The sequence below is a fragment of the Acomys russatus genome, chromosome 17 (assembly GCF_903995435.1).
Source record: "Acomys russatus chromosome 17, mAcoRus1.1, whole genome shotgun sequence".
Classification (NCBI taxonomy): Eukaryota; Metazoa; Chordata; class Mammalia; order Rodentia; family Muridae; genus Acomys; species Acomys russatus.
Window position 1 is genome coordinate 53788533 of NC_067153.1, and position 15076 is coordinate 53803608.

The window sequence follows — 15076 nt, forward strand, 5'->3', positions numbered from 1 at the left end:
AGCCTTTTTACGTAAACAGCAAGTGTCTTGTCTCTGTTCCTTTAGGCTCGTGCCTCTTCTTCTCCGGTGATACTGGTGGGCACACATTTGGATGTTTCTGATGAGAAGCAGCGCAAAGCCTGCATAAGTAAAATCACCAAGGAACTCCTAAATAAGAGAGGATTCCCCACCATCCGGGACTACCACTTTGTGAATGCCACGGAGGAATCAGATGCCTTGGCAAAGCTTCGGAAAACCATCATAAATGAGAGTCTGAATTTCAAGGTGGGAGGATGTGCGCCCCCTGCAGGCAGCTGAGTGGTCAAGGTGGGAGGGTGTGTGCCTCCTGCAGGCTGCTGGATAAAATACGCCTTACTGCTCTTTGTCACATTGTGCTGCTGCTCAGAAATGTCAGAAACCTTGGGGAGAGAGCAATTAATTACCTGGAAATTGTAGGCTTTTTCATAGCTCAAAACTATGAGAGCACTTTCATGAGCACTTTCATTTTTACAAGTATTTATTTATACCACACTTCATTTATAATTCATAGAAGTGGGGATGCAAATAACTAGATGACCTCGAGAAGAAGATTGTTACCTGGACACCGAGGCAGGCACCTGCTCTCCCAGCTTTCCTCTACAGGGGCCTCATCCAGAGACTAAATGTGAGAGTTGAGCTTGGGCCCCCTCTCCTCTGTGGCACCTGTTCCTCTGGCACAGCGGCTCTCAAGCTTCCTAAATTTGCTAGAAGGAGCCTGTAAGAAACGGGGTGTGGTCAGCAGTCTGGGCTGTGGCTGCCGCTGTAGGGAAGGGACTGGTCAGTGAGACACCTGCAAGTTATCAGTGTCAATCATTGAGACGAGATGCTTCTTATACTTACAAATGAGCCTTCGGGACAACTCTATATGAAGAAACATGCTTCCCTAAAATGGCAGTATTATTATTAAAAAAAGAAAAAAAAAGGAATGCACGTTGCTAATGGCTACCTGATTCTGGCATGTTGGTTTGAGGATGCCCGGCTAGGTAGCTGTGAGTCTATTAGAAGAGAGCACCCACCCCGTCCCATTTGTTTTTTCCCTTTCGCCTTGACTCATTCCCAGCCCTTTCCTTGTATTTATAAATGCAACCCGGTGATCTTTAGAAAGGCTGTTGTTTTCCTTCCTACTTTGGCCTGGTAGTGATTCCATCACCAAGGTGAAAGGTGAAAGAAAATAAAGGACAAAACCTCAGTCAGTATGAACCACAACTCTTTCAATTCTCTCCAGCCCATTACAGAGCAGGCATCTGCTTGCTGCCCTGGACCTGCCCTTCAGTACTCTCCCCCTTGCTTGATCTGCTTCTTGTGAGACATCCACTCACTTCTATAGGTCTGTTTCCTTCATTAGCTTAAAACGTCACCTTGAAATTAAAGTTTTGTGTTGTCTTGATTTGTGAGTAATAAAAACATATGATGGTTAGTAGGGTTATATGTTGTTTTCTAGGTCAAGGGTTATATATTCCTGAATGACTAAAGAAAAATATGGAAGTAGTAGTTCTGGGTGCTGGAAACTAAAGCTCTTCACACAATTAGGGAGGAGCGAGACACAGTTTTGTGTTTTAATGCATGGGAAAAACCCAGTTTCTAGAGCCTAAGAGTTTAAGTAGAATTTCTGATGGGTGTAACATCTTATGAATCCAGACACGGGGAGAGGTTGCCCCCTGGTGGTGCTTAGAGGCATTTTGTTGCTATTTTTTAGAGTTGCATTTCTCTTTAAAATTAGGGTTTTCCAAGGGGGAAATACCGTTAAAAGATACCTTTTATAGAAACTATTATCTCCAGACCCTTATTTGGAAATCCCACTCTCTGTGTCTCAGCGACTGCTGCAGACAATGAGTTTTCTCTTAGGCCTGGATCATCGACATTTAAACAAATCTCATTTTCCAGAGTTTAAGGTTCCACAAGAAAACGTAACTGCATGAGGAGGTTTCATGTCTCCAAGTCTAACTCTCCATGTCCACCGTCCACTAGTCCAGTAATTGTGGGTATGTTTATCTCATAAAGACATATCCCCAAGGGTCGCATAACAGACTGTCTTGCCCTAACCACTTGTGTATTGCACATCACGCTGGTGCATTAGAAAAGGAGATCATTCTTTCTTGGCCAGTTATTTGCCTTTGTTTTTGAAATATAATTACCATATTACCAGATAACTACTTCCATGCTGTTTTAATTTGCAGTTTTTCTCCAAAGGCACTGTGTCCATAATTTTCTTACTTTAATTTCATCTTCATCCATTACCATTTAGATAGGGTTTGCATCATGTTTAAATTTTATGTAAAAACCCAGTCACTGTGTAAAAGCTGTTATGGCTGAAGTTGCCATACAACGCATCTGAATTTAAATAGATTTAATGGATTTAAATAGATGTTTACACCTTGTCGTTTGTAATTTCATAGATCCGAGATCAGCCTGTGGTTGGGCAGCTAATTCCAGATTGCTACGTAGAACTGGAGAAAATCATTTTGTCAGAGCGTAAAGCTGTGCCAATTGAGTTTCCTGTAATTAACCGGAAGCGTTTATTGCAACTCGTGAAAGAGCATCAGCTGCAGCTGGACGAGACCGAGCTCCCGCATGCTGTTCACTTCCTAGATGAGTCAGGTCTGTGCGTTGGCTCTGGATTCTGGCTTTCAGTTTTAAGTCATGGTAACTTGAAGAGATGTCTAAATCTTGTATATAATCAATATTCAAAATTTAAGAAAATGTCAATAAGACTTTTATTTTTGTTTGTTATTTTGCTTTTATCGTTTTTGGAAAGATTTGCATATTTGGAAAGAATTTGTAGCCAATGTACTTCTTCTGGAAATTTTTTACCATTATTTACGTATTTATTTATTCGCTTTACGTACTGATCACAGCCTCCTTCCCTTCTCTCCTCCTGGTCCCACCCTCCCATCCTTTTCCTCTATCCCCTTCCTCTACTCCTCAAAAGGGGAGGTTCACTCCCCTCCCCCCACTCCCCGAGTACCAACCCACCCCAATACATCAAGTTGCATCAGGACTAAGCACATCCTCTTCCACTGAGGCCTGACATGGCCATCATGCCAGGGGGGAGTGATCCAAAAGCAGGCAACTGGATCCATGTCAGAGACACCCTGTCCTCTAATTGATAGGGGACCCGCATGAAGACCAAGCTGCCCATCGGCTACATATATGTTGGAAGCCTAGGTCAAGTCCATGCATGTTCTTTGGTTGGTGGTTCAGTCTCTGTAAGCTCCCGTGGGTCTAGGTTAGTTGACTCTGTTGGTAGAGTTCTTTCCCCTCCAGGTCCCTCTGTCCTTTCTCCAACTCTTCCACAGGACTCCCCGAACTCCATCTAATGTTTGGCTGTGGGTATCATCATCTGTTTCCATCCACTGCTGGGTGGAGCCACTAAGAGGACAGTTGTGCTAGCAAAGTTTTGAACAAGTCACGGATGGATTTTATCTTTTTCAAGGCCACCACATGAATGAACATAAATCACGCACGTATTCTAAGACTATACTTAGACGTTATTTGAGGATAAAGTAAGAAAGAACCCCTGAGCAGGAATCAAAGAAAACATATGGATTCTGGGACTTGGTTTTGCTATTTTGGAACCCTCAAAGGAACCATGTCCTTTCATAGTATCACATTTTTCTGTAAAATAATAAGAAGAAGAATTATTACTGCTGTGATTCACTGGGCCACTTTTGCCAATAGGAGAATTATGGGCTGTAGGGTGCCCCTGTTGCTTAGACTTTGATCTCACAGCGATTATCTCAGCCCACTGCAACCCCACACCATGTTGTTAGCTTGCAGAACTTGTGGGTTGGTTTGTAGTCCCAGAGCAAATGACCGGGAAACTGTTTTGACCCTTCTACTCTGTTGTATGGAAAATACCCTCCATGATTGCCTTTCTCCATGATCCTCAATTCGGATATGCTGAGCTGTGTGTTGTTTATTATCTATACGGAGACCAAAGCATTCATACTATGCATGTAGCAGGTCCAAAGGAACACTACACATTTGCACTTATTAATATATACTTTCCAATGCATGCTGGTGTTTCAAATATACTTACATATGGACAAGTCACCTGGCTCAAATATACTTGCTTTTGGGGCTGTTGGGACTTTAGAGCTGAGGAGCAGCGTGTACAGGACCCCAGGGTCCTTCACTGTGAGACTCTCAGTGCAGCCACAGCTACACTGGAGTCTCTGTGGCTCTGTATTATTCTCTACCAATCTTTTGATTGATTTTTACTGCAGGAGTCCTTCTGCATTTTCAAGACCCTGCGCTGCAGCTGAGCGACCTGTATTTTGTGGAACCCAAGTGGCTTTGTAAAGTCATGGCTCAGGTAGGTGTTTTATATTTGGGGTGCGGGGGGTGGGTGGGGAGGATAGAGGCTGTGATTGAAAAGGAGAGTTGGGGGCCCACCAAGCGCATTTAGCATTTTGGTGCTTGTGTTCAGAGAAGCCTGGGGCCTAGAGAACTATAGACCACTTGACAGGGAAGACTGCTAAAAGAGCTTCCTGAAACGGACAGGCATCTTAAAGTTCACAAGTCTTTGTTTCCAAGTCACAGCTAACTATCTAAGCCTCAATGGTAAGTTGGTTACTGACTTTACAGAATGAATACAAGCATTGTGAAAATCTTTAGGGTAAATCCATGTGAGGAAAACTGGGTTGATGAAGCTATCTATCTATCTAGAAAGTATGCAGGAAAGGCAGACACGGAACTTTATGCCTATAGTATCAGTAGTTGGAAGATGGAGGCAGGATGATCAACAGACATTCAAGGTCATCCTAAGCTGTGTAGAGAGTTCCAGAGCAACCTGGAACACATGCAGCTCTATCTTCAGCAACAAAATAAAAAAAAACTAGAGGCCATGGAGGGTATTCTTTTGGAGTTCCATATATATATATATATATATATATATATATATATATATATATATTATATTTGAAATATATATATGTATTATATATTTGAAATATATATATGTATCTGAAAACTATGTTGGTAATTATCATTTTTCTATTCATGTTTCACATAGAAAATGATTTCTTCTCCCAATAATAGTACATTACCAATGAGTTTATGTAAGGCAATTACAAAAACCACCTGGAGGTCTTCCATAGGAAACTACTCAAGAGCACACAAGTCACTAATTTAATTGTTGTGTATCATTTTTGTAGATTTGATAGCGTCATCTTGCACTCCCCCCTCCCCCCGCCACTTGCCACTTTCTAGATTATAGTATCATCTCAGCATTGGCAAGTAAAAATGAGTCTGGATATTTGTAAATAGTTCTGAGGAGTACAGGGCTGCCATAGCTAAGGACCACTGTGCTTCCCTTATTCATAGCTGAGAATAACTCAGGGATGGTGTTTCTAGCACTCACATTCAACGGCAGTTATTTCATTTATGAACACAATTCATAGCTTTGCATGTGGCTCAGCAAGTCTCTAACATGATTATCCATTTTCATGTTGCAAATCTCTCTCTCTCTCAATTAAACCATCAGGCTAATTGAATTTCTTTGAGCAATCTTGAATAGTACTGCTCTGATCTATTTAAAGATAAAAAGGGAGTTATTTTGGAGAGGAAAATCAGTTGAGGCTAAATCCTATACCTTGGCATTAGAGAGGACATTTCAACATCAGTGTAATTAGCATTTAATGGCAGTGTCTGTTTGAATAATAGATGTATTCAAATTGCTTTCCACATTCCTGCCCAAATGCCACCGATGGCATGAATTTGCTGCGTATGAAATGGTGATGGAGTCAGTGGTATCCTGTGTTTATGGGCACATTCTCAGGGTTAGGTGTCATATGACTTCATATCTCTTGTCCACATGGGCAGTTTCCTCTTGTTTCTTCTTTCTTTAAGCCTTTTATGTCTCCACCCAAGAAAGGACAATTGTGTTTTCTTGTGTGCTGCTCCCTAATTTAATGTAAGTGAGAGGTAAATGATACCTTTATATTTAGTACTGATTTGACCTGCCTGATGATTTCAAGCATGCTATTTTTGGAAATTTAAAACTAGCTTCAAGATAATACAAGAAGTACAGAGAAGTATGCCAAATATGAAATCAAATAAAAATACGTGTAGGCAAATGCGTTATTTAGGAAAGCGTCAATTTTACCCTATTGATTTTGCTTTGTAAGTGGAGCGTCATGTCAGAAAGAAACTCTAAATAAACAGGAGAAGGATAAAGTTGCCCCCACAGTGATAAGTGTTTATATGGCTTAACACACAGAGGTCATGTTATTAGAGGGTAGCTGTGTCTTACAGAGTAAGGAAGAGGTTTGTATCACTTTCCCTTTTTTTAACAACAACAAAACAAAAGCAAAGGAAGACAAACAAAATACCCCATGGCTGGGAGGCTGTTGGGGGCAGGAGGGGGGTTACAGGGGGGTGACAGGCAGACTAGCAGAATCGATTCCCCTAAACCAAAGGAGGTTCTTTCTATGACTACAGGAAGGCTTCTGAAGACTCTATGGAGTAATTAATTTGAACATTCATGGGGATTCTTATTACCCTAGATATAGTGTTATGATGCTAGTTTAAGTGAATTTGGGGTCAGGGAGATAGGGTCTCACTTTGTCCAGGCTAGCCTAGAGAACTATCCATGCCTAGAACTTACTGCGTAGCCCAGCCTGGATTTGAACCCACAGCAAATAGTCATGTCTTAGCACTCCAAGTGCTGCGATTATAGGTGTGAGTCCTCATGCTTGGCTTTTAAGTGAAAATGAAATCAAGAATTTAAACAATTCTAATATACTACAGAAGCTTTAACATTTCAGTAAAATGATGATTTAAATTTCCTGATACATTGAAATAAAGGGAATAAAGCTATAATTAACCAAGTAAGAATAAGAGCAATTTTGTGTTATACCAATCAGCAAAAATAAACAGGGACATTCACTTTTGTGATTCAGCAAGGCAGGCCAGGAATGACTTCATTTCATGGTGCAGAAGGTCTAATGAACCCCACACGTTGTACCCTGAGCTGTTTTGCCACTAAAATTATTAGAGAATCTTCAGCCAAGATATGGGTATGTTTGTAAAACTCATTTAGCTATACAATAAAGGGATATGAAAGAGATCTATTGGACTAATCAGACGGGTCATTAACAAGCGATGTGGTGAATTATCTTGGTACAAAACATTGGAGATACAGACTTCTATTTGATTGAAACAGTCTATAATTTAAGCATATTCATTGATAGATAAAAGAAATTATAGGATTTTGAAAAGTGGTAAAACTAAGATAATATTTCAGATTGTATCATTGAATAAAGAGCCACTCCCAAACTTTGGAACTGGAAATTCTGTTTCTTATATTCACTGTTTACTTATTTTTTTAAAAAATACTTCTTTTATTTTTGAAATTATAATAACATAATTCCCCATTCCCTTTAGCACCTCTAAGCCACTTCCATATACCTCACTTTGCACTCTTTCACACTCATGGCCTGTTTTTATTAATTATTGTTGGATACACATGTATACCTTTATCTATCTATCTATCTATCTATCTATCTATCTATCTATCTAAATGTATCCTGCTCAAGTCTGTATAATGTTACTTGTATGTATGCTTCTGACCTTTTGGTCCTGGATAACCAGTTAATGTCCTCCTGCCTCTCAGCATCTCTTGCTTGCCTGTTCTTCTCTATGTAGGGTTTAAGTCTCCTGGACTTTGTTCTGTCCCGTTCAACATGTCTATTGGTGTTCTGCTTGTTTGGCTAATGTTTGGGCAGCCATGTTTGTGAGACTTCATGGTTGTAGCTTCTGACATTCCTTGAAGACACAATCTTACAGAAAACTCCCTGATCCTTTGGAGTTTACAGCCTCCCCGTCCGTCCCCTCCTCTGTAATGCTACCTGAGGCTTGGGTATAGAAGTTGGTTTTAATGTATCCATGGAGACTGGGCTTCACAGCTCTGCAATTTCATTGGTTGTAGGCTTCTGTAATGGTTTCCATCTGTTGCAAGAGGATGATTCCTTGATGAGGGGTGAGGACTATACTTACCTGTTGATATGGGACAAATGTTTAGAATGTAGTTTGGGGTTGTGCTGTTTCAGTACAGTGGTGGTTATATGTTCTCCTTCAAGAAATATGAGTTCACTAGCCCCGAGCAGATGGGTAGGTTTCTGGTACCAGGCACAGTTTCCATTTTGTTGATGAGATCTTAAGTCCAGGGTTACCTCCATGATGTGTGCGCATCCTTTAGGTGAGGTGCTATATTGGTCATTGTTATGGTTCGTAGGCATCATAGCTGGATAGGACTGTTGGTTGCTTCTTTTCCGTGGAAGATTGCATGATGCATTTGTTTTGGTACCATGAAAGCTAGTCCTCAGAAATGAGGCGTTCAAGTCAGTTCAAGTGGTACATTAAAAAAAAAAAAAAAAAAAAAAAAATCAGAAAGATCACAAATAAATGACCTAATGATGCAACTCAATGCATTTTAACAACAAAAATAAACCAAATCCAAACCCAGTTAACATTATTAAATAATAAGAATCAAAACAGAAATCAGTGGAATGGAAACAAAACATATATCTCTAGACCTTGCCTCTGATGCACACTGTGTTTTCAGTAATAAGAATTTCTACCACTATGGGGGACTAAGGACAGTTCTAATAGTCTATAACGCTTGTGAGTCTCTTAGAGAAGACTGACCAACAATTCAAAAAAGGGATTCTTGTGGCTTTTACGTATTTTTTTGAGCACTTTTGAGGCCACATTTATCAAGATACTGCTTATCCGTCCTGTAGACTTGTGCGCATGTTTACTTTGTTTGGATGTTAGAGTGCTCTGGCTTTGCAGAAAGGATTCAGGAGTGCCACTCCCCTCCTTCTTTATTATTATTATTTTTTGAATAGTTTGAGAAGAACTGTCTGTAGATCTTTGAAAGTCTGGTAGAATTCTTCTGTGAATGCAACTGTTCCTAGACAACTACTATTTTTCAAGCTGGAAGTTTTTTTTATTTTTTTTAATCACCATTTCAACCTCCTCGTCTGTTATGGGTTTGTTTAGGTTACTGAATTCTTCTTGGTTTCATTTTGATGGTTTGGCTGAATGTGGCAACCATTTATTTTATGTTTTCCGGGTTAGTGGAGTACAGGTTTTGAAACTATTACTATATTCTTGTAGGGAAAAAGCTTTTTTGGAAATATCTAATATAAATACAAGGAAGAAGCTATGTGTAAATTAGAAGAATTAATCATAGACACCTTTTAAAATGTAGTTTACATGAATAAAATAAGCCAGGCTAAGTCAACATTACTATGTGCTTTTTCAAGGATGATCTCTTTTAATTCCAATGAGTTCTAATTGGAACCTTCTTAGCTCAGGTTGATGGGCAGGAGCTAAAGGTACAGGTTCAGAAAAGGACAGGACTTCCACATGAGTAGCTGGACTATTCTAAATTCTCCAAATCAGTTTTTCAGATTTCACGAACTCAATAAAATTCAATCAGTGTCTGCTATGTTCTAGATGTCCTGCTGCTTGGGTTTGTCCACTCACCAAGCTGACATAAAAAGGGGAAAAATAGCTAATGCATGGGCATGTGAGATCATAGATGGTACAGCATTCTGTGAAGAGAGCGGTGGTATGGCTGGGCACAGGGCATTGTCAGAAGGTCTCAGCAACTCATGGGCAGTGTGAAGTTCCTAGTGTTGGGAGCGTAGTTGGGCCCTGCAGTGAAGGACGCGGGGTGGGAAAAGCGCTTATCAACACACTTCCCTATTCAAGAGCCCATTGGCCACAGTCATACCCACTAGCTGGTTGAATAGATGGTCCCTTCCTTGCTTTAGTAAAATCGCACATATGAAATAGAAATACAGAGGTGGGAAAACAAGTCCATGAGCCTGAGAGTTCTGTACCTCATTGAATGGATAACAAAAATAATGTTTGCATTTTAGGAACCCTTTACACATTACAGAGGTATGGGGGGAGAGTAAGCTTAAACATCTTTTTTTTTTTTTTTTTTTTTTAAAGAAATTTGTCTGAAGTCCCCTGAATATGTCGTATGGCTGACACAGGGGCTTAGCTGATGCTTAAGATTATCATACACACTTTTTAAGCCTTACATATAAAGTCTTCATTTCTACAGCAATTTAAGACATAGTCATCTTTCTTATCTCATTTTCAGAGAAGAAAATCATCTTAAAACAAAAACACCAAACAACCAAAACCAGATACCTTTCCCAAAGTTCCACGGCGAGTAGCAGAGCCTGAATTTGGAGTTAGGTTCTTCAGACCCATATTTCTATTCTTGACTGGCATGATGCTATCTAACGCCCCAAGTATGTTAGCATCGCCCCGGTAGCATGTTAAAGGGCAGATTCCCCTGACTCTCTCCAGATTTACTGACCCATGCTTGATCAGTACGATCCTGTAACGAGGAGTTGCCACACTACTGCTTTGTCATTGGTGGAAGTTGCCTCCTATCATGGAGATGTCAATCTCTAGAGCCAACCTGAAGGATTAGTATTTAGAAGATACTTTGAGGGAATACCTAGGAATATGTCTGTGATGAGTCTTCAGAATGGATGCTGGGGATTGGGGCTGGGGAAATTCTGAGGATCTGAGCCCTTCTTCTTTAGCTTCCCAGATGCTTCTAAACTGGACACCCTACTGGCCTTCCAGGCCATCTGGCTGCTGCGGAAATTTGATCTTGCCCTATTGTTGTAACTTCTCTCCTTATTTGCACCTAGCAAAAGGACAAGAGGTGGTTTAAGTTAGAAACGTGAAAATGAACCTAGTGATTACGAGTTGGACTCTTTCAGATTTTGACAGTGAAGGTGGAGGGATGTCTGAAACATCCTAAAGGCATCATTTCCCGGAGAGATGTGGAAAAATTCCTTTCAAAGAAAAAGCGATTCCCAAAGAACTACATGGCACAGTACTTTAAACTATTAGAAAAATTTCAGATTGCCTTGCCAATAGGAGAAGAATATCTGCTGGTTCCAAGCAGGTAAGACCAACCTTAAAAATTGTACAGGGATTTACCAGATACAGTATTTTGATTGATAAAGTAACATTTTTTTTTTCTGTAATAGATACACTACATTTTTGTTTTTACTTCTTTCATAAAGTTTCTGGCAATGTGTAGTGTATATTTTGAAAGAAAAGATGTAGTTGATTAATCTATTAAAGAAAGGAATTATTTTATGAATATAATTGCTATTTGGCTTAACAACACTCAAATAATTAAGGAAGATTTATAGCGAAGCAGTGTGTGTGTCCATCTTTACTTGCAATTTAATGGTTACATTAAGTTATTAGGTTTAAGGGAGATAGTGAATTTCCAAGAAAGTTTAAAAAGAATAGAACATCATGGTGGAGGGCCATAATCTAAGCCTATTTGTAGAAAATTCTCTTATTGCTTTGAACGTCAGGAGGAAACTCTCACATTTGCTGAGAGCGCAAATTAGACTGAGTAATAGATGGAGCCAACGCTAACATAGATGTGTGCTTGTTTCCAGGACATGCGCCTTTTCAAATTTCCTGTAATCTTAATATCTGCCTTTGTACTAGCTGTACTAATTTATTAGTGCATTTAGGAGTGTTGAAATTTTTTATGCATCTACTTCATTTAAGCATGCATTTGAACTGATTAAGTGACCTCCAAATTCTCGATATGGACCCATGTGACAAGAGACTATTAAAAAATGCAATTCTTTGGAGTAGTTATTTCCCTGGGTTTGAAAGAGTGAAAAGCCCAGGCCACCATAGTCAGCCTGCCAGGTTGAGGCCACCATGCTCAGGGCACCGTCCTCAGGCCACTGTGCTCAGGCGGTATGCTCAGCTGCCATGGTGAGGCTGCCACTCTGGGTTTCTGACAGATTCTCCCTTTTGCAGCTTATCTGACCACAGGCCTGTGATAGAACTCCCCCACTGTGAGAACTCTGAGATCATTATCCGGCTGTATGAAATGCCCTACTTTCCAATGGGCTTTTGGTCAAGACTGATTAATCGATTACTTGAAATCTCACCTTTTATGCTCTCTGGAAGAGGTATGTGTTAAACAAAGCTTACTGTATAGACAGACTAGAAAGAAGTGTTAAAAGTAACATGGCATTTCCAAGAGTTAGCGTGTTTGGAAGGCAGGAGTGCTCAACACACGAACATGTGCCAACTTATGCAATTTGCTGGGTGGGAAATGCCTCTGCTCTCACATTAGATACATTTCTATCAACTGTGAGTACTGTATTTCCCAAGACTCAGGAAGCACGAAGCAATAGCTTTAAAAGATGGGGTTTAGTGGGATCCACCAGTTTGAGAGTACACACATACACACATTCTCTTTTACACACACTCACACACATATACACACACAAGTGCACATACTCACATGCATACATACATGCACACAGGTACACACACTCACAGACATGCACATATGTGCTCACATACATAGACACATATACACAAATACACACATGCACGCACACGTGCACACACACACACACACACACACACACATCAACAAAGAATAGTATGGAAATAACCAACTTGTAGTGAGGGAATTTTGCTCAGCAAGCTCTTGGCCTCTGAGAGAGGGACTCCTATCACTCTCTTCCTCTGCTCATCCTCCAGGGACTTAGAGAAGGTGACAAAACCATGTTTATATGGTAGGCTTTCATTCCAAAGTAAGAGGCATGTAACAATACAAGGGAATATCAGGTGGGCTGGGGCAAAAGATAACTGCAAGTGTTATCGGTTAGCCATGTCAAACTCTGTATCCTCAGCTTGGTCTAGGTATTGCATAGCATACAAAGCATTTAACTTATGTGATTGAAATCTTAAAGAAAAAAAATTATATTCATTTGAAGAAAGTTTCATAATTAAATCAATGCTCATTTCAAAACAAATACATATCGCTGCCACTTATGGTATAAATGGTAGTTTTCTCCTTTAGTTAATGACATAGTTAATAACTACTGCTTGTACACGGATCTCTTCAAACTTTCAGAGAGAGCACTACGCCCAAACAGAATGTACTGGCGACAAGGCATCTACTTGAACTGGTCTCCGGAAGCGTACTGTCTGGTAGGATCTGAAGTCTTAGACAATCGCACAGACAGTTTCTTGAAAATTACAGTTCCGTCTTGTAGGAAAGGTGAGGCTTGTAATTAAATGTACCCACCCCCCCTGCCCCAGACCAACAGATGTGGTGATCATCTGCTGTCCCAGCTACTTGGGAGGCTGTGGGAGGACATCCAGTCCAGGAGTTCAAAACAACTCCACCTCCTCAAACCCAGATAATTTCCAGTACCTCTTCTCCACCTTTGTGACAGTCATAACAGGAGTATGTGCCTTTTGTTGTTGTCATTTTATTTTGAACATTTTAAGGGATTATATTAAATAGATTTTGGGGGGGGTTGGGGAAGACAAGGTCTCACTCTGGTTCATCCAGACTTGTTATATAACCTAGGGTGGTCTTGAACTCACAGAGCTCTTCTGCCTATCTCTGCCTCTCGAGTGCTGGGACTAGAACTGTGAACCACTGTCCCTAGATGCATTTTTCCTTTCATAAGTATGGGTGTTTTGCCTGCATGCGTTGCTGCCTGTGTACCACTTGCAAACCGGGTGCCTGCAGAGGCTGGAGGAGGGCATTGGATGTTCTGCTGGAACTGGAATTACAAATCTTTGTGATGTGGGAATGGAATCTGGCTCTTCTGGGAGAGCAGGCAGCAATATTTTCGTAAAAAAAAATAATGGGTTTCACTTTGACATTTCCACACACATATGTATTTCTGCCCTCCCCTACCGTCCTCATGTATCTCTCTTCTGCACGTCATTGCTGCTTCCCCCCAAGTAGTTCCCTCCTGCTTTCATATCACAAATGTGCAGGTATGTGTGTGTGTGAGTATACACATGTGTATGTATGTACACACACATGAATCTATCTATATCTGTATGTGTGTGTGAGTATACACATGCATATGTATGTACGCACACATGCATTTATCTATATCTGTGTGTGTGTATACACATGCATATGTATGTATCGCACACATGCATTTATCTATATCTGTGTGTGAGTATACACATGCATATGTATGTACGCACACATGTATCTACTTATATCTGTGTGTGTGAGTGTACACATGCATATGCATGTACACACACATGCATCTATCTATATCGGTGTGTGTGAGTATACACATGCATATGCATGTACACACACATGCATCTATCTATATCTGGGTGTGAGTATACACATGCATATGTATGTATGCACACATGTATCTACTTATATCTGTGTGTGTGAGTATACACATGCATATGCATGTACACACACATGAATCTATCTATATCTGTGTGTGTGTGAGTATACACATGCATATGCATGTACACACATGTATCTATATCTGTGTGTGAGTGTACACATGCATGTGTATGTACACACATGTATCTATCTGTCTTCTATCTATCTCTATATTCTGAATATGAGAGAAATTACTGTTTTACATTCACCTGTTACTCCTGTTTCTACTTCCCTCCCTTCTTCCCCTGTGTCCTCATATGCATCCATGTATGTATTTATCCATAAAGGATCTAAATATAGGTTATGCAAATGAAAGAAAAATGATGGTATATGTCATTCTGAATCTACTTTATTTGACCTAGCGTAATGATCTCCGGTTCCATCGGTTTTCCAGCAAATGAGATAACTTTATTTTATTTTTTTATGGATGACTAAAACTATAATATGTATATGTATAAAATATATGTGTGTGCATTAAGAATATTTGTCATATTTTCCCTATTCATCCATCGGATGATGGATATTTATGTTAGCTCCATATCTTAGCCATTGGGAACAGCGCAGCAGTAAATGCGATGTGCAGGTGTGTTGGTGGTGGGCTCAGATGTCTTCAGGCATTTACACAGATGCTGTGTGATCATTAGATAGCTGTATTTTTAGTGCTGTTCTGGAACCTTCAAGCCGATTTCCAAAGTGGGTGCACCAGTTTTCATGCCCACCAGCAAGGAATAAGGGTTCCTCTTTCCCACATCTTGTTAGTATTATTTCTTTTTTCCATTTTTTTTTCTTGATGTTAGTCATTTTGACTGG

General features: G+C 40.2%; 1 protein-coding gene across 1 annotated transcript in view; it reads left to right on the top strand.

The window, feature by feature from the left end:
* The window catches only part of Lrrk2 (leucine rich repeat kinase 2), a 129807-nt gene that overhangs the window by 68200 nt on the left and 46531 nt on the right, over positions 1-15076 (top strand). The window contains exons 31-36 of the mRNA XM_051160232.1: positions 46-264; positions 2415-2616; positions 4245-4333; positions 10779-10966; positions 11854-12008; positions 12968-13114. Of these exons, the coding sequence (XP_051016189.1) occupies positions 46-264; positions 2415-2616; positions 4245-4333; positions 10779-10966; positions 11854-12008; positions 12968-13114 (1000 nt within the window). The remainder of the gene's footprint in view (positions 1-45; positions 265-2414; positions 2617-4244; positions 4334-10778; positions 10967-11853; positions 12009-12967; positions 13115-15076) is intronic.